We start from the raw sequence: 20,271 nt of genomic DNA on the forward strand, positions 1-20,271 counted from the left end.
GATTTATGCAATTGTATATTGTTTATTTGAAAGAATTAAAAGAGCAGTTTTGTGTCTATCCTTGTATTGATCAACCGAGCGAGGTTGATATCGGATTTAGAAAGTAATAAGTAATCCAATACTTTTTAGAGAGAGTAATCGGTACACTGCTGAAGATGTGATTTGTAGCTAGTAATTAATTAATTAATTCACCCACACTGATTGCGGGATGTTTTTGTGTGTTTGTGTGTGTGTGTGTGTGTGTGTGTGTGTGTGTGTGTGTGTGTGTGTTGTTATTGATATCATTTAGAAATTATTAATTTATAAATAACTTATTTATCCGTTAATTTGTATTGCATTGAATGCTTTTTAATAACATGTTAATCACATCATAATCCTCAGAGGTTGTTATTATTTCATTGTTTAAGTGTCCACATGTGCAGATAAAAAGGTAAAGAAATGGCCTTTATCTGGCCTTAATCTACACCTTTAGGAATAGAGTGAGCCATTAGAGTAATTTGCAATTTATGAAGTGTTTAAAGGTCAAACTGTACTGTACGTCTTACATGTCATATTAATAACATGCAATAAAATCATTAAAAACATTGACACCGCCAGTACATGACACAGTCAGATAAGCTAGTTTTGCACTGTATTAATCCATTTAAAGTGATTATATGGTTTTGCCTTTTAAAAAATATTAAGAAATGGTTTCTTATGCTCATTAATGATTTTTTGTCTCTTCATGCAGATTGACCGCTGAGTATGACCGGTTGCATGTGGTGCCGTGACCCGGGTGGGAGTGAGGTTTACACACACAGCTCTTACTATGTCCATTTCAAACGCAGCTTACAGAAAGCAGAGAAGAAACATCGTGTATTTTCTCCTATTGTCCAACCTTATCAAATTTCCAACACTGCATGTGACAAATCCTGAAACTGGTCAATGCTTCTCAACAAATAAATATAATATTTTGGCCCATTTATGTTGCCTCCCAATATAATCAGTGATGATTGAAGAGCATTCAGTCTGTCTAATACTCAACTGGATTGTCTATTCTTTTAATTCAAACATGTTTGTACAAGTTTCATTACCAGTATTTTATAGATATATATTTATTCAGAAATAAATGATAAACCATGTTGATTTATGTTTTCTGTGACCCAGAACATATATGCAAAATATTAACAGCTAACTGTTCTATGGATGCACAACTAGCTTAGCTATCATCGGATACACAAAGCATTCAATCATGCATAAAATAATCCATATTTAAAGGAACAAAATGGTGAAAAAGCTGAAGCTGTAGCCCATCCAACACAAAGGTCATGGGCTCCATTCCCAGCAGGGAGAGCATTTTATAGTGATGAAAATGAATGCAATGTAAGTCGCTTTGGATAAAATCATCTGTGAAATGTATAATTGTAAATGGAAAAAGTAAAATAAATAAAAGCTGAAGTCAGTAAAACAGCAAGAGTTGTAGGCCTATGCACGGTAGAAATCAGGGTTTTTTTTATATTTTATTTTTTTCAAATGTTCCTTACAGATACTTGTTTACTATGAGACCAGCTTACCATGAACTTCCCACAAGGCGGCGCATGGAGGCCCATAAAGCCGAATCCTCAGAAAAGAAATTGTGCTTCTTTGGCGCTGGACAATGAATTAAAAGCGAAAATGATACTGAGAGGGTTTAATAACTATTAGATTAAATACAAAGTAGCTATTTTAACTAAAGGAATTGTTTAAACTAACCCCGCCCATTTTATCACACCGGTTTCACTTAAACTTCCTTCTACCCACTTTCATTTCTATTGTTTTCCACGCCCCGTGACGTCATCAGAGCGCATGCGCAGTAGAGTCTGTCTGTCCAGCGCTTCCTAAACACGAACGGATTCAAACTCTTGCGGGTAACGTTTCGATTTGTACATTATTATTTGAATTGCGCATTTTTCTCTACATACACACGTATTTATCGCTCTTTTTTTCGTATTTAATTAGGTCAATTTGGGCGAAGCGTAAACATTGAGCGGTAAACCTCAAAACATATTTAATCTGTTAGTTCAAGCCTATGAACATGGTTATTATAATTAATCATTGTTAATAAATGTAATTACTGATTACACTAACAAACTATACCATGGTATTACCATTTACCATGGTGTTTTTACAACTCATTTGAATACAAACATAGTAATGTAGAAATCATTACTGAATGATTACTATATTACTAAACCTTTGTATTCAAATGAGTTGTTATATGCTGTATATGAAAGTACTATGGTTAAACCATTATTTCTGCGCAATACTAATTAAAAAGGCCATTTTCCTTTCCACACCCATCAGATGCTGATTGACAGCTGTCAGATGCTGATGACCTCATGGCCTCGTCCTCTGAGGTGAACGTCCACATGGAGGAGGTGGTGGTGGTTACGACCCCTGACACCGCGGGTCAGACTTCATCTGGCGATGAGGAGAAGAATATACTGATGGCTTCTGACCTGGAACAGTCTGAGTGAGCATTTCAATCTGTTGTGACTCCCATCATGCACCTCTTTCAGACTCTCACAGAAGCTTCTGTCTTTTCCTGCGCAGGGAAAACATTATGGAGCAATCCATGGAGTCCGAGGCCGAGTCTAGCACCACTCTTTCTCTGCCCAAGGACACTGTGCTGGGTATGAAATTAGTTTTATTTTTAAATATAGTTTTTATTAAACTGCCCCTATTATGCTATTTTAAAGGGTCCTAGTTTTCTCCTACAACAGGTTTGCATGTATCAAAGGTCAAAAATACTTGAATTTTCTCATAATATACATTGCCTCATTTCTCAAAGAGTCTGAAACGGTTCGTTCGAAGATTTAGTCTCTCTAAACCCCGCCTTTCCACGAGACTACTTTGCTCTGATTGGTCCAACAGCCCAGTCTGTTGTGATTGGTCTACTCTGCTCTGATTGGTCAGATGGCCCAGTCTGTTGTGATTGGTCTACTCTGCTCTGATTGGTCAGATGGCCCAGTCTGTTGTGATTGGTCTACTCTGCTCTGATTGGCCAGATGGCCCAGTCTGTTGTGATTGGTCTACTCTGCTCTGATTGGCCAGATGGCCCAGTCTGTTGTGATTGGTCTACTCTGCTCTGATTGGCCAGATGGCCCAGTCTGTTGTGATTGGTCTACTCTGCTCTGATTGGTCAGATGGCCCAGTCTGTTGTGATTGGTCTACTCTGCTCTGATTGGTCAGATGGCTCAGTCTGTTGTGATTGGTCGACCGCTTAAAGCAGGGGTGGGCAAACTTTTTGGCTCAAGGGCCACACTGGGTTTTAAAAATTTGACATAGGGCCGGCCCAGTAGCAGATTATGAAGCACGATCTCATGAAAGTGCGTATCTATACCACAAATTTTATTTCTCGTGCCATTTATATGCCAAAAATGTTTGTTTTTTTGCGTGCATGCTACACACTGTAAACCCCTTGGTTAGGATTAGGGGTGTGGAGTGCGTGCCTATTATATGCCATAAAGTGCATATCATATGCACGCGAAAACATATTATGCACTACAAATACAATTCGCACTTTCATAAGATCGGGCTGAGCAAACAGACAACGTTGTGGCAATGTCTGTGCGAAATTCAACAACTGAGAGACGACATTCTGACAATAAATTTTTTTATGCTAGATATCCCCCATTTAGCATGTTATGTTTTGATGTTAATTTTTAAAGATGTTAGATAATTATAGCCTATACTTTTTAAATATTTTTTATCCTTATTATTATTTAATGGCCTAACAGTAAATTAGAAACAAAACATCTGCAAGTGTACACTTAGAAGAGTAAAAATGACAGGTTACGTTAATTCAACTTTATTAAAACTGAATGGCAATTTGCACTTCCAAAAGTCATACATTTGTGGAAATAAACGAATATGCTAATTTATTTTAAGAATAATAAAATAAAACATAAAAGGCAAAGGGAGATCAGAACATTTAATGAAAAAAAAACGGGTTCTGTACATGGCAGACAGGGTAGCGTAGTCGAAAGCCGGACGATAAAGGTCGGGAAACGGAATCGGGCAGGATACATCCACAAATCCAGAGGAGCAAAGAAACTAAATAGCAGACAAATCAAAGGAAAAACTAAGGTGTGCAAGCGGTTACCAAACATTTTTTTTCTCATTGAGTTTCCAAAAAAGGAAAAAACATTAACGTGCAACAAGTCTATGCGCTCAAGTTGCTGTCTGTTTGGTTTCCATGGTGACGCGTCATTGCTTGTTACGTGACACACCGCAGCCACAACAGCGCTGAATGAATGATGATCTGCTTTTATGTCATTTTTCCTTTTTTACATTGGTTAGCTATGGCATGCAATATCTGATATTCCGATTGTCAAATATATGCAACGCAATATATATATATATTATATATATATAAATAACGCAAAGTATTGCAAGAAAAAAGGCAAAATTAATGCGCAATTTTTTTAAATACTCGGCGGGCCGGATTAAACAGCCTAAGCATGTGGCCCGCGGGCCGTAGTTTGCCCACCCCTGGCTTAAAGTGTATGTCGGAAACCAAACGGCCATTACCATATCTGAATATGAGCTCTTCCTCAGCACTTGATACACAGTGATATGAACAGTGACGATGGCGTCGGTTTTGCCGTATCAATTTGAGTGCGAATCATTTTAAATTGCAGCAAAGTGGATTTGCTTTTCGACATGTCGACACACAAACCAAACTCTTCAACTCCAAACTCCAAACTCTAGTGTTTGAGGGGCTTTTTTTCATGTTGTCATGTTGTCATTGTGGAAATTTGTTACATTGTTACGTAGGTTTGTAACAGGAAGTGAGACTGGAATTACTGACGACTCGTTTCAGCAGTTCAGAATCGATTATCTCTTTTAGGAGACAATAATTTTATTTTGCAGAGCTTTTACATTCACAAACAGCTATATTACACATTTACATTTAGTAATGTAGCAGACGCTTTTGTCCAAAGCGACTTACAAATTAGGACTAAATTAAGCGAGTCTTCGTGAAGAGGCAAAAAACAATGCAAGAAGTGCTCAAAATACGAAGTTCAGGTATTGTTCAGAGTATAGCATAAGCCCGATAAGCGAGGATTTAAAGCAACATTAAGGAACTTTTCCTCTTCGGTCGCCCTACAGGTTGGAAGCGGAATTGTCCATTATCGCTGTCGTAAATAATTTCGCCGCAGCCTACTGTCGCACACACGCTCGCTGTTTATCCAGCAGCGGCTTTGAATGAACGATGTCCACAGACAAGGTAGAGTATGTTGCATGATTTCATGAAAGTATGATGTATTGCGACATCAGAAACGAAGAAAAACTAAATAATGACTATTGTAAGGCTTGACGTAAAGCAAGTCAAATTTGTAGTTTTCTTATGTCTCATTCGAACTACAGAAACGCGACCCGGTTTGGCAAACTTGCATAGTGTGGTTATAGCAGATATAGGGCTGCAATAGGGCTGCAAAGCAAATCCAGAAGTGCCTTTCACCCTGTTACGACTTGATGAACCACTGATACCATTTTGGAAACATTATTTTAATGTAAAAAATGTTACTTAGTGTTGCTTTAAAGGAAAGATTTTTTTTTTTTATGAGGTTAAGTGCTCACGGAAGAGATGGGTTTTCAGCTGTCTTTTGAAAGTTGTCAGGGATTCTGCATTCCGGATGAGGGTGGGGAGAGCGTTCCTCCAGCATGGAACTGTGAATGAGAATGTTCTGGAAAGTGATTTTCTGGCTCTCTGTGATGGAACCACGAGACGTCGCTCGTTGACCGATCGTAGGCTTCTGGTAGAGGTGTAGACTCGTAGGAGTGAGTGAAAGTAGGAGGGAGCTGAACCTGTGATAGATCTGTAAGCAAGCGTCAATGCCTTGAACTTGATGCGAGCAGCGAGTGGTAGCCAGTGCAGAGAGATGAACAGAGGAGTGACGTGGGCCCTCTTGGGCTCGTGGAAGACACATACACACTGCATGAAAGGTAAAATCTGAAAAAGCATAATAGGGGCACTTTAAGATTTTGTTTTAACTTGAAACGAAAATGAGAAATGTTGCCTATAGCTGCAACTAGCAGAAATAAAATAAGTTTTATTTTATGTCAGTTCATGTTCATTTTATTTCAAGTCTTAAAAATGTTTTTGAATGGTTTTAGTTAACAATAAAATAACCCTGCATAATATATCATAATTCAGATTTTAACAATAGACATGCCATGTTCATGTTTACACAGTGAAAATATCCGACGATACAGATGTTGAGGGTGATATTCTCTACCCCATAACCTGTGGGGACAGCAAAGCCAACCTCGTGTGGAAGAAGTTTGTGTGTCCCGGGATCAACATCAAATGTGTGCAGGTAAATACATGATGCAGTCTATTTTAAAACACTTCAAACTTACGTTTCTCGTGATCTTTTTGATTTAAGAGGTTGTGCTTAGCTAGAGATGTCTATCGATTCAGATAATTAAATCCAATTAGTCATATATATTTTTCTGTTTTTAGCTAATGCATTCATTTCCTTCAGAAATTAAAAAAAGAAAAGAAAACAATGCTATTATTATGTTTAAATTATTACTATTATTATGTTTTGCAGTGCTAATCAGGGCTATCATAATTAAAATAAAATATACAAAAATTTATTTTATTTCAGTTAGTTGCCAAGGCAAGATTTCATAAATTCATCTTTATGTACTAAAACAACTAAAACTAAAATTGAAATAAAAATGACTAAGAACTATATAGACATATTTTAAATAATAATAATAAAGTCAATAACATACAACAAAATTGCTAAAACTTTAACTAAAATTAAAATGAAATGGAGAAAATATAAACTTATTCAAAATATTAATAAAAACACTGGTGCTAATTACTCATCTCACATAAAACAACATATTCTATATCATATTAAAAATCTTATCATCTCATGAAAATTTTAATTAGATTTAGTTGTAGTCACTGCATAATTCCCACACTTTCATTTAGTGTTCTTTCCTAGATTGGATGGCTTTACTATTATTATAAAATGTGGAAAAGCAGCATTATTAAAGAAAGCAGATGTGAATGATAATGTTTTATGATCATATAGAAACTTCATATAAATTAAGAAAATAATCATAAAAAAAAATCGGAAAGGATCTATAAGATTGAGATGCTCTGTCATTGTTTTTCCTCTAAATGTGCCGCTTTGAGTAATGGACTGTCCTGACAGGAATATCCTCGCCACATAGACCATTTCACATGTGCTTGATTTGATATATAACTGTATGTACTGGACGGCTTGCTGTGTTCCAGCTGAACGAGCATCTCATCAGTCCGAAGGAGTTCGTCTATATAGCGGGAAAATCCACGCTGAAGGACTGGAAGAGAGCCATTCGCCTCAATGGGACCATGTTAAGGTTTGTGGCACTGGGCAGAAAAAGAATATCAACTAGAAATACATCCCAGCTCTGGCCGTTTTTATATTAGTATATGGTGGAATATAAATCACAAACACTTGTCTCGCTAATCTTTTCTTCCGTAAGGATGTGTTAAATTAATCAAAAGTGACAGTAAAGACTTTTTACATTGTTACTTGTTTCAAATAAATGCTCTTTTTAATGTTCTTTTCATCTCCTCAAATTTTAAACACACCTGTTCTCAACATTTTTAATAATAAGAAATGTTTCTTGAGCAGCAAATCAGCGCATGATTTCTGGAGGATCATGTGACACTGAAGACTGGAGTAATGATGCTGAAAATTCAGCTTTGATCACAGGAATACATTACATTTTACTATATATTCAAATAAAAAACTTATTTTAAATTGTAATAATGTTTAACTATATTTTACTGTATTTTTGATTAAATAAATGCAGCCTTGATTAACAGAAGAGACTCCTTTCAAAAACAAGCCCCGCTGTTGTCAATAATTTTATCCCTTAAAACTCATCTTTGATCACCAAAATTAGAGTTAAATGTTTTTTCCTTGAAATCAAATTCTTCATTCCTTAAAATATCTTGAATGTAACTCGACACCCTTGCCCATTTAGTTTATGTGGTTCTATGAATATGCAACTGAGCCCCGCCTCCACTCACTCACTCAGCTCAGAGATCCACTGGTTGACGATCACATGTTGATCTGATTGGTTACAAGGTAGTTTGTGACGTCAGAAACACCAGCGATTTCAAAGCGTGTTTTTGAGACTGTCTTTGGTTCACTGCAGTTTTAAGGAGAAAACACTCAGCAATGCTGTCGACTTATGAATTTACACATGGTTTGTCTTAAAGCATATTAAAAACACCACATAGACACATAAACAACATAAAAAAATAGATTTTCACAACAGGGGGATTTTAAGACCCCAAACTTTTGAGCATGGTGTGTATACATAAATTCAAAGCATTCATCTCCTAAAAAAGTCAAATTAATAAAAGATGGCTATTTTTTCTTTGGATTACTGTGCATTGAGGAATTGTTCACAATAAGATCAGGTACGCATATTAAAGCAGCAAATGGAGACTTTGTGTTTTTATGTCGACTTTAAGCTCCAGTCCTCCTTATATTGTTGAAGATGAAGGAACTATTGTTCAGCTGTAGCTCCTGGTTCTTCCTACAGGAAGATCATGGATTCAGGAGAGCTGGACTTTTATCAGCACTCCAGACTGTGTTCAAACACCTGCCGCAGTACCAAGATTGACCTGGTGGGGTCCCGAGTGTCTCTCAGCAGCCAGCAGTCCACAGAAACGGCTCCTGCGACCCCCGCCTCAGTGGACGGTACCGACACACAGTCAATTTCAGTAGTTTATGTGTAGACTTTCACATATGTTTGCACTTCAGAAGGATTGTCACGGTAGTGCCATTAATTGTTTGAGCAGGGATAATGTTTAACATTTGGTATGATTATTTATAGAAAAAAATAACATGTTAAAATGATTAATACTTTTAACGCACCCAGCTCAGACCTGTACTTCATCTTACACTGCATGCAGTTTAGTTACGAATAGGGATGCACCGATATGAACATTATGGCTGATACCGATAATTGCCGATAACTGATATATTGGGTGATAAATCCACATTTTTATATAATTTTTTAGAGCCTGATTACAAAAACAAAAGGCTCACCATTAAAATCCATGTCCCAAGCACACAATTATAATTTTATGTAGCGTATATGATAGACTTGTGCTGCACATGGTGCACTTAACTATATTTTCCTTATTTGAAATGATTCCAATCATATTTCAAGCAATTCAATGCAATCATGGTGAACTGTCCTCTCAGCTGAAGGAAATAATACATTATTCATCGGCTTTAATATATCGGGCAAATTTTATTATCGGGCCGATAACGATAACATTAAAAATGAACATATACCGGCCGACAAGTGTTGTGCTTCTCCGTGCAACACACAGCGGTGTTTCATTACTGAATGAATCTGTGGTTTTTAACAAAACGAGTGAGCCAATGATTCAGTGACTCATTCAGAAAGATGTTCACTTGCTTTGTTCCTGAACGAATCAGCCGTTAGAATGAATCGGTTGAGTGAACGACTCAATGACTCACTCAATTAGTGACTTGTTGCCACATACTGGCGGTTTTTGTTTAATAATCATTTCATTTTTCATTCATATTCTGAGCTACATTAAACAGTCTGTATAAATATACCTAAATGCCACTTCAGATGCTGCTTCTGAAAAAAAAAAATGCTATAGCCACATTGTAGCCTTAAACGTTTATGTGTAATAAATTCTATGCTGAATCAAAATATTTCTTTCTAACACTACTTTTTGTAATGTCTATTCAATGTATTTCTCATCAAACACTAAATTAACTTTTGGGGTAATTTCTCGCAAAAATTGAGGTGCGATTAATTTGTGATTGATTTAAATAATGAATTGGCATATCATCATGTGATTAATTAGATTAATAATGTTAATTGCTTGACAGTCCTAGTTTCTATTGCTGTTTCAGTGAATGGATGTTCAGCTTCGTTTTCCACAGATGGGGACGACAGCACTGAATGGGTCACGGCTATAGGAGGTGAGAGGCACTGCTAATGTCTCTGACATTTTAAACGATCTGTGTAGTTAATTGGTGTAACTCTTTCACCGGCCGTTCTTTTCCATATCAGAAGACACCATGACCTTCTGGAGAGGACTGAGGGATGCTGGGCTGTTGGAGGAAGTCATGGAGGATCTGGAGAGACAGATCCAGGAGATTCTCAAGGGCCTCGAGGAGCGAATCCAAGACCCGCCACTGCAGGTCAAAGGTCAGAGTTACGCCACTAAACCTGTTCATACTAAACAATCTGATGCTGCAATCAGTTTGAGCCCGCTTACATCATTTTTTAATTTCTTAAAAAATTATAACACTTTTATTATACATGCATATATATATATATATTAGTGGTGGGCCGTTATCGGCGTTAACGTGCTGCGTTAACGCGAGACTCTTATCGCACGATAAAAAAAATATCGCCGTTAATCTATTCTCCAAGTTGGGTTGGGAGCTGCCTCTATACTACACACGCTATGATGACGCAATCTACCCGCGGCCGCGAGGTAAACCCGGCTGCAACGCATCATATTCGTCGTCATCTTAAGTAAACTGCTGAAAGTGAAAGCTGGTGAAAAAGATCCGTGCAACATCCATTATTTGGACTTGGTTTGGATTTAAGCCGTCCAACGAGCAGCAGCAAATAGACAGAGTGTGTGGGGTAACAGTTCGGTAAGTTAACACACGACTAATCCGTTCTACCACCTCAAATTCAAAACGAAACATGATATCACTGAATACCAGCGCGCGCGTATTATTCCCAATATGGTGTAGCACATAATCTCTGTCTGCGCCCGATTTTAACTGTTTCTTTTTAACTGAAAAGACATCAGTTAGACAATATTCTAATTTTTAAATGTGGGGTTTCATAAGCTCCAAGCCATAATAAACATTAGACCTACTTAAGTCTCTGCAGCTAGTGTAGCCTACTTAAATTTTATTTATCTGCAAAATTATGTTGTATACTTACAGTTTTGCACAATATATGTTCTCAAAACATACACCCTTTAAAAAAATAAATAAATAATACATTTAGCAGTTGTTTAGCAGGGTCTGTGTAACCTGTTCTGAAATGGTTTTATTATCATCACAAGATCACAATATAGGGATCATACAAACGATTTATTTTTAAAATTAAACATTTTAAAATTCTATGATTTAGTGGATTACAAGGTTACATTGACAATGTATAAAGCATATTATAAAATGCTGCCTGATAAAATTTTGAGTATGTTTGAGAAACGTTATTGTAAGTATGAGTTAAAAGGAACATGTTTGTTTAAAAAACTGAAGGTACGAACAAATATTAGATGCAGAACTATCTCTGTAAAAGGAGTGAATTTATGGAATTGTTTGCATATAGACCTTAAATTGACACAAACAATAAGTGGATTTAAAAGGCTCATAAGAAACAAGATGATATTTCATATAGATAAGTTTTGGGTAATCAATTTCTATGACTTTGTTGTTCCAAGTGTTTGCAAGAAGAGAATTGAGCACTGTTTGACTGTGAAAATTGAGGGATAGGCGTTAATAAGCCTTGAGCTTCAGCCTATACCCTTTGGTTTAATCAAAAGTTATGTATATGATGAGTTGAATATTTGTTATTGTATATTTGTTAGTGATAAACCAAATAAACGAAATGAAAAATTATAATATATATCGTTATCACAAGAGGCTGCAATGTATATCACAATATAAATTTTAGGCCATATCGCCCAGAAACCCGTTCTCAAAGACTTACTTTTATAGTCATTATTTGGGTAGCACACATATTCTGAATGCCTTCGGCAGAATTCAAATGAGCCATTTTAATCTAGATTAATCTAGATTAAAAAAATTTATCTATGCCCACATATATATATTCATACATACATATAATTAATGAATTACAATATTAATATGAAATATGTCACATTAATACTTATATGATGTTAAAATTAAATAATCTATTATTAGTATAATAAAATATAGAACTATTTTAATATAATATTTGTATGTATTCTCAATATTTCAGAATATATTGCATCAGATTGTAGTCTTGTTGTTTAATGTTCAATTTGTGGTAAATGAGTTTATATCATTGAAATGCTATTTTAGATTTCATTTTATTTTTTATTATTTTCTGTTTTCATTTTAATTCTAGTTAAATATTTTGACATTTTGTTGTGTGTTTTTGTAATTTTTAATAGTTTTTTTATGTCTAAATAGCTTTTGTTAAGTTTTAGTTTATTATTTAAAATGAGAAACTAGCTGAAGTAAGATAAGTGTAATATAAATATAAATGTTTCTATAAGTTATATATATATATATATATATATATATATATATATATATATATATATATATATATATATATATATATATATATATGCCAGGGTTATTATCGTTAACTTGAATATTTTTAGTCATTTATAACATTGTATATTTATATTTATATTCATATAGATTATGTAGAATAATATATATATATTATATTCTTGTTGTTTAATGTTCCGTTTGTAGTAGGTAAAAAAAAACAGATTACATATATGAATATATATTTTAATATAATGCTTTAACTGAAGCAAGACATTTATGTAAATATATTCCATGTCTGTTTTTTTGTGATTCAGTATCCTGCAAATAGACACAAATGTTCTATTAAACTTCAGACTGATTCGATATATTGTTCATTATATGAATCTGTCAATAGATGCCGCTCTGCTCAACAATATAGTCCAGAACTTTGGGATGTTGGACCTGGTGAAGAAAGTTCTTTCCAGTCACAAAAGCCAGATGGACCGCTGTAGGGAGCAGTACACACGCAGCTTAGTGGGTCAGTACGTGTGTGTGTCTGTGTGTGTGTGTGTGTGTGTGTGTGTGTGTGTGTTGTTTGTGTGTTTTTTCTCCATATCCAACCACACATTTTAGGTTTTTAAAGAGGAAAACATTAATAAGCACTAGGGCTGCATGAATTATATGAAATCGAATCGAATATGATTATCAAATTGTGACGGCTGCAACTTAATTGACTTGAATGAATGAATGAATGAAAATATTTATTTAGGACTATTAAAAGAAGAAAGAAACAAATAAAATATACAAACGAGTAGAAGAAGGAAATGCATAACAAAATAATCAACATTATACTCTACATAATACTCAACCCATTTGAAAAGGGAACTTAAATAAATATAAATTAAATAAGTACATGCACTGTGTTTTGTGAATCTTCCCAAAGTTGTAATGAGAAGCTTCAAGGGCTTAAATAAATGTAAAATTTAAATTGTATTTAAAAGTAAAAAAAAAAAAAAAATTAAGACAGCCATAAATATTATTATTGTAATTTTACATTTGTAATGTAAAATAAAATTATTAAAATTATATTTTCTTAAATGCTTGATTTTTTTTTTTTTTTTTTTTTTTTTACAGTGAAAAGTTACATTAGTATGGTAATATTTCTTATTTAGTTTTATTTAGTAATAATAATTAAAGTAATAATAATAATAATTATTAAATAGCCACACAAAACAACACATTTTGTGTGGAGCCATATAAACAAGCACAGCAAACTTGGATTTATTTATTTTTTTTATCGCAATTTTCATCACAAAAATCCCCATAGCAAGTTTTTAAGAAGTGACTATTTTTAACTCTTTGCATTTCTAGCCCTAGAGCAACAGTGTGACGAGCATCGCAAACGCGCCAAAGAGCTGAAGAGCAAATCTCAGCACCTCAACAACGTCCTGATGACCTTGACCCCCGTGACCTCACCTCCCACTGCCAAACGCCCCCGTCTGACCCGTGCCGTTTCGGGCCCCGCCACCGTGGCCCCGACCCCCGCCCAGTCCACGCACTTCACCCTGCCCATCACCCAGCTCACCGGCATCCCTCTGTCGGCTCAGACTCAGTCTCCGCTGATCGGCGGATACACAGTGCTGACGTCACCCGGGGGGGGCGAACTGCATCCCGACGGCTCCAATCTGACCGTGCTGAGCGCTGCCGGCGTCCCACAGGGCTCCGCGGGACACACGTTTGTCAAAGTGGTCAGTCCGTTTCAGCTGGTCACGTTGCCCACAATGGCAGGAGGAGCCACGCTGCAGAACCTGGGAGCACCAGTAGGGGGCGCTGCAGGCAACACTGTAGTCGCTGTGCCCGTTAGTACTGTCAGTAGCATAAACACTGCCGTCGTTGAGACCGTCGGGCCGCAAGCAGACGCGGCGACAGAACAGAGAGATGACCAGAAGGAGTGAAAATCTCCTGAAAGCCAGGAAAAAGTTGCGTGTTTTTTTTTTTTTTTTTTTTTTTTTTTGGCGTAACGTCAATGTATCATAAAATTTGTATAGGGAGGATGAAATTTTTTGCTTTTTAATGAGGAATTTGCAACTTTTTTTGCAAAAACAGCCATGGTTTGCTAATGAAAGTCTTTTGTTTGCATTGCATTTTGATTTGATTGTAAACTGATTACAATGTGGTGAAATACAGGATAAACTGTTTAAGGATATTTTAAATGCTAATCCTTAAAATTCTGTGTTTGACCAGTGTGTATAATTTGTAGTTATGTGTTTTTGATGTAACGCTCACTTTGATATTTATACTGTGCACATCATTTTTTCCATACTGATGTTTCATATTAGTATTTCTGAGAGCACTTCATTACAGTGGAATCTGTTCCTGACTCGTCATTATTTAAAATTGATTAACCATCTTGTCTTTCAAAATAAATATACATTGATTGTACAATACAGCAAATTGACCTTAAAATCAACAACATGATATCAAGGATTGGGGGGGATCCAGTTCTACACAGGCAGTCGATATAAAATAGGCTGAATATTCCTCGAAGTTCCACGGTGGACTGTTTTGCAGTCTTTTAACCACTTACCATTGTAAAACAATGTGTAGAGTCATAAGCTCTGTGGTGCATTTTTGTGTATCACTGAGTGTTTCTTCATCACAGTACAACAGGACTTTTTTCAAGCGTTGTATTTAACTTGTAATTTTGACCAACAGGTGGTGCTGTTTATCTAAACATTCTGCACGTGAGATTTGACTTTAAGGGATAGTTCACCCAAAAAAATGAACATTTTCTCATTACTTACCCTAAGATGTTCCAACCCTGTATGAGTTTCTTTCTTCTGTTGAACACAAAAGAACATATTTTGTAGAATGTTGGTAACTAAACAGTTTATGGCATCCATTGACTTCCATAGTAGGCTAGGAAAGAAAATACTATGGAAGTCAATGGGGTCCATCAACTGTCTGGTTATCAACATTCTTCAAAATATCATCTTTTGTGTTCAACAGAAGAAAGAAACTCATATCAGTTTTAAACAACATGAGGGTGAGTAAATGACATAATTGTCATTTATGAGTGAACTATCCCTTTAAGATGGACAATTCCTGAAAGATAAGCAATCTTTTTTTGGATTAGACTAAAAAGGGGTTTAACCTTAGTAAATCGTATAGTAACATAGCAATGCAATTTCATGTTTAATTTATTAGAAATTGTAATGTGCTCGAAAAAAAAAATAAAGTGGAGGGGAAAAAAGTCACACAAAACATTACCCGAACAATGTTAGCAGGTAACCTAATGGTCTTGCCCTTTATTGGTCATCTTAAACAAGCATTATTTGCAGTAGCTATTGATTGCTTACATGGGGTAAAGTTCACTGGAAACAACAAGTGGTCGGTCACTGAAACGTCCTGAGGGCATGATTGACAAGTTGATAGTGGATGATTGATAGCGTCCAGAGGTCAGCAGCGATTTCGGTTTGCCATTTTGGGGGGGGTGGGCAATGCGTAGGCAAAATGAGTTCTGATTAAGTTATGATACAACAGCCTATAAAGCATAGTCCTCGTGCGATGAGGGCTCTTCGTCAGAGCGCACGGAGATTTTAAAATGGCGCCGTAAAAAACCGCCATATCGCTTTTGGTTGTCCCATCTCAACTTCGGGCGAATTCTTCGCATAAAACCACCGTATCGTTTCTGTAACACCTGCCGGCTGGTGTTGTCCACCAAGTCGCTTCTTTTAGGACCGAATTTGCGAAGAAACCCACCGTAACGTTTGACTTCATTCAAAGGAACTTCGTTGTTGTAAAGTCCCGTTTCGTTTTCCGCCGTAATATCGTCGCCCTCGTCGTCTTCCGTGAACGACGGGACGTCTCGCTCGCTCAGTTTAGAGAGGGATTCTCCGTATTTCTTCGCGAACAATCCTTTAAGAATGGCGTTCTCCTTCCAGGGTGAGGCGAAAAATTTATTTTTATTCTTATCGATCCTCTTGATGAATCCTCCGTATCGTTTGACCAGGTTGTATGGCTTGTCTTGGAGATCCTCTGCGTTTAGCGCGCTTCGTTCGCCGTCGTCGTCTGGGTCGAGGTCCGCTAATTCATCTGAAAGCTCCTGTAACGCTTTCTCACATCTGTCTAGTGTACCAGAAGATGGGACTGCTCCTTCACATTCTAAAGTACAAGTCTGCAAAAAGAAAAGTGGGACAAACTTGACTCTGTGCACTCTTGAAAATAAAAGTTCCGTTATAGAACCTAAAGGGTTTTACCATCGGATGCCTAAAGTTCCAAAAAGAACGTTTTATTTATTTTATTTTATTTAAAAACATCACATAACTCAGAAGGCTACACGTAGCCTACTTTAATGTGTTTTTTAATCTCAAAAAGAGCCTTACAGAAACAGAAACATATCAGATTAGAAACAATTTGGGTTTGATGCAGAAACTTTTCAAGTACGAAGAACATTTTATTTATTTACCACGTTTTTTTGCGGATTGATTTCAATTTGTAGGCTATAACCACAGTTTTACTACAAATACAATGGTTAAACTATGGTTAGTGTAGCAAACCCATTTTTTAATTTGTGGTTACCATGGTTTAAAATACAATGACCATGTTTTTTGGTTTATTTTAGTAAAAACCATGGCTCATTTTCGTAAGGGATTTAGGCTATATATTTTTTTCACCGAAACTATATGCAAACTATCCTTTATGTACTTGCAAAATTTATAAATTTTTCCTCAGTATATGAAGAAGGTTTTCCCAAGGTCGTTATATCTAAAGGAGCGCGCGTACTGTCGCGCTCTCCATGGTGCTGAATGCGCGCGCCCCAGTGAGTTTAATTGCAAAAAATGACAAAAGAAATCCATTTTCAATTTTGAAATGTTTCCATTACAGATAGACATTTCTATTTGTTAATTTACAAATGCTTATTATTTATTTGATTTTGTTTAAAACTCATTGCATCTAATTTTTCATTCGTTTTACCATTATACTGCCATTTTTGCTTCATTTGCTAATCGACCAACATTTATTTAATGCTACATACTATCTGCACTTCTGATTAGATGCTAACTTTATTTTTCTGTTCAGTACAAGTACAGAGCCAATAACGACAAAGTTTAATCCATTTCAATCGGTTTTGCTCCTGATCGTGCATCACATTTATCACAAAATTAAGCGCATGCAAACTATATCTGGTCATAAGTGGTTTAAAATGAGGAGAACTGAGGGTGATCTTACCAAGCGGTTCACTGCAGTGTCCAGGTCGGAGATCTGTTGCGCGCATCTCAGGCATTGCGCTGAACAATCTGCCTGACTCAAGGTTGGCAAGCTCAGCATCAACACCAAAACATACCACTCCATCATTCACTGGGATTCCTGTGGTGCGAGAGAAGAAAACATAAAACAAGTGACACTATCTTCCTCACAGGATCCACCTTATCTTCTCTTCAGGGAGGTTTTTGAAGAATTCACTGATGTTTGAGGTTATTTAGCCTATTTTGTCTTTTTCTTACCAGTTTTATATCCAAAACCTTTTGTATAGAGTTATAGGCACGTGTGCCAACACTAAATCTACTCCGTTACCTTGAATGCCTACAGAGCTTCTTGTTTTCCAAGCGTCAAGGCGATCACTTGGTGAAGCTGGTTGAAACTTCTTTGTTCTGTCCTTCAATAGTCACTCTTTATCCATCCACGGCTCTTATTTGGACTCAACCCAGCCTCCATACTTTTATTCACGCAGCCCACACACCCCTCCGAATGAACGTTTATCTGACCAATGGGAACAACGGGCCAGTTGATTGACAGGTCCCACCCACACAGTGATGAGGTCGCATCAGCAATAGCTTGGCTAATAAAAAGATTAGGCTCTGATAATGAAATTACTATGAAGTGCAAAACTGTTATTTAACATAATATGGATATTCCTAATGGTTTTTAATTATTCACTTCACAGTATTTTAAGGGTAAAATACATAGTCTTTCATAGAATTATAAACACACCCACTTTGAGGAGAAGGAAGTGCCACGGGTAACTTGAGTTGTATTAGCTCAAGGCTGTAGGCTTGTGTTCTCTTCTCAAAGACTGCAGCTCCTCATCTGAATGTCTTTGCAAGTCCTTTGCTAAACATTTGTAGTGCCAGAAATCACACTCTTTTTTTGGCTATAAAATATCCGCACGAGATCAAGGCCCAGATATCAGTCTTTGTCCTCTATTAACCTGACATCATTCCTACGTAACGATGCTGTAAACCACTCTCAGTTTCTGGAACTTCAAAATTAATTTAGTGTGTATTTGTGCGATTCAAGGAAAGACGTACAGCTGCAGTAAATCTTGTAGGCTATGACTCATTTCTAATGAATCTGCACCACAATAGTATCAAACCTTCTCAAACACTAACGTTTTTGTAATACGCTTGTGATATGCAAGTCTATAATATCTTGATAAATAATGGCAATGCATGCATTAATGTTTTTGCTGTATCGTCCCATGACTGCTGTTGCGAGCTTATGTAGCTCCGCCCCTTTTCAGCGCCGCGCTCGTTGTGTTCTGTCTTCCGGTTTGTATTTTCACAGCATGACGGTAAGATCTTAGGGATTTATGAATGAAGCGCTCCTTTTAAATTCTTCCCAGTCTATTGACCTTTGTTATGATCCGCTTCAAACATTACAACACTCATAGTAACGTTCGTTAACTCTACAATAAGTAGCCTAAATCCACTTCACTAGCTATAGGCTAATTACTCTGCAACAAAAACGGAAGTTCAAACACAACATTTGACAGATGGCTGCGTGCTTGTTTCTCTGGTTCATGGTCTATATATCATCTATTGAAAAACAGGTGAAAAAACACGCTCTCACTAATTAGTTGATGTTTCCCGAAAGAAAAGTTTCTACAAGTGCTAGCGAGCAATTCTGACTTTCAGGGGGAACTGGACACAATCTGCGGAGGTTCCCGCGCAACCAACATTGCCGCTTGCCAACGCTAATTATCTTACAGACTTTTCAAACAAATTACTAAAACGATTATTTTTGTAATATCAATATCAGCCTACTGTTGGTTACCTCGTCCCGCTTATGAGCGAGCCGTCTGTGTGGTAAATTATTGTAAGATAGCGTTTGTGGTTGTGTTTGCGAACAAATAAATGATAGTGAAAGTACAATTATTGTGTTAAAGTTTTAGGCAGGTTTTGGTTTTTAGAAAAGAAAAGACCAATCTCTATTCAAAAATTACATCATCGAAGTAATTCTAAGAATGTGGGTCAGTGGGAGATTTTATCAGAGAGGGTCTTCATTATTGGGAGATACTAGGGTGGCTCTACCCAGAGCCCGTCTACGGAGAGCCTGTCCACTCCCTATTAAGTCCTATTGTACCAAATTTTGGTTGTAGTTCCACCAGAGTTCCACTGGGGGCGATCGCCAATGAGTGCAAAATGAATGGGAGTCTATGGAGCTAGACGGCTAAATTTGTCTCTTTCACCCGATTAATGTTGAGAAATCTCAGATTTGATTGTAGGTTTTGCAAGTTCAACATGGGTTATAGGTCGAAAGTTGAATGAACATGTACTTATGTCCTTTCGATTTCTTACCACAGCAAAATCCCCAGAGTAAAATTAACTCTGTTCAGAGAACATTTGGTCCCTCTCTACAGAGAGTTAAAATAACTCTGAAACAGAGTAAAAGTTAATGAGATACTTAAGTGATTAATTAAATTATGATTGGGCATTAATGATGAACACCTGCTGTCAACAAGTTCTCAGCAGAGGAGGATTAAACAACTCCATAAACAGCATTACCAGCTGCACTTATTACTAACCAGACTGACTTTATTTCTGTCATACGTCTACAGAAGTTCGTATTGAGAATTGAGGTTTAGATGTTGACGATTTATTGAAAATGTATGATCACCAATATCGTGATGAATGTTTCCTTTAGTTGGGCAGTTTGACTCTAGCTTATATTTTTGAGCGTT

General features: G+C 36.5%; 2 protein-coding genes across 3 annotated transcripts; one reads left to right on the forward strand and one right to left on the reverse strand.

The window, feature by feature from the left end:
• Positions 1-1,808: 1,808 nt before the first annotated feature.
• Positions 1,809-14,917, forward strand: gmeb2 (glucocorticoid modulatory element binding protein 2). Of its 2 annotated transcripts, none has more exons than XM_079848437.1 (10): positions 1,809-1,886; positions 2,323-2,491; positions 2,572-2,651; positions 6,220-6,344; positions 7,283-7,386; positions 8,587-8,744; positions 9,945-10,013; positions 10,105-10,242; positions 12,724-12,846; positions 13,680-14,917. In XM_079848437.1, exons 2-10 carry the CDS (start codon positions 2,358-2,360, stop codon positions 14,261-14,263), a joined length of 1,515 nt encoding a protein of 504 aa, XP_079704563.1. In that variant the 5' UTR covers positions 1,809-1,886; positions 2,323-2,357; the 3' UTR covers positions 14,264-14,917. The 2 variants fall into 2 exon arrangements, with proteins under 2 accessions (XP_079704563.1, XP_079704564.1); XM_079848438.1 differs by having other exon boundaries at positions 9,975-10,013.
• Positions 14,918-15,577: 660 nt separating this feature from the next.
• On the reverse strand, positions 15,578-18,001 carry pdyn (prodynorphin). Its single transcript, XM_079849370.1, has 3 exons — positions 17,886-18,001; positions 17,541-17,678; positions 15,578-16,485 (listed from the first exon to the last, which is right to left on the reverse strand). The coding sequence occupies exons 2-3, from the start codon at positions 17,664-17,666 to the stop codon at positions 15,853-15,855; spliced, it is 759 nt and encodes a 252-aa protein (XP_079705496.1). The 5' UTR covers positions 17,667-17,678; positions 17,886-18,001; the 3' UTR covers positions 15,578-15,852.
• Positions 18,002-20,271: the final 2,270 nt, after the last annotated feature.

The sequence above is a fragment of the Squalius cephalus genome, assembly GCF_949319135.1.
Source record: "Squalius cephalus genome assembly, chromosome: 18".
Lineage (NCBI taxonomy): Eukaryota > Metazoa > Chordata > Actinopteri > Cypriniformes > Leuciscidae > Squalius > Squalius cephalus.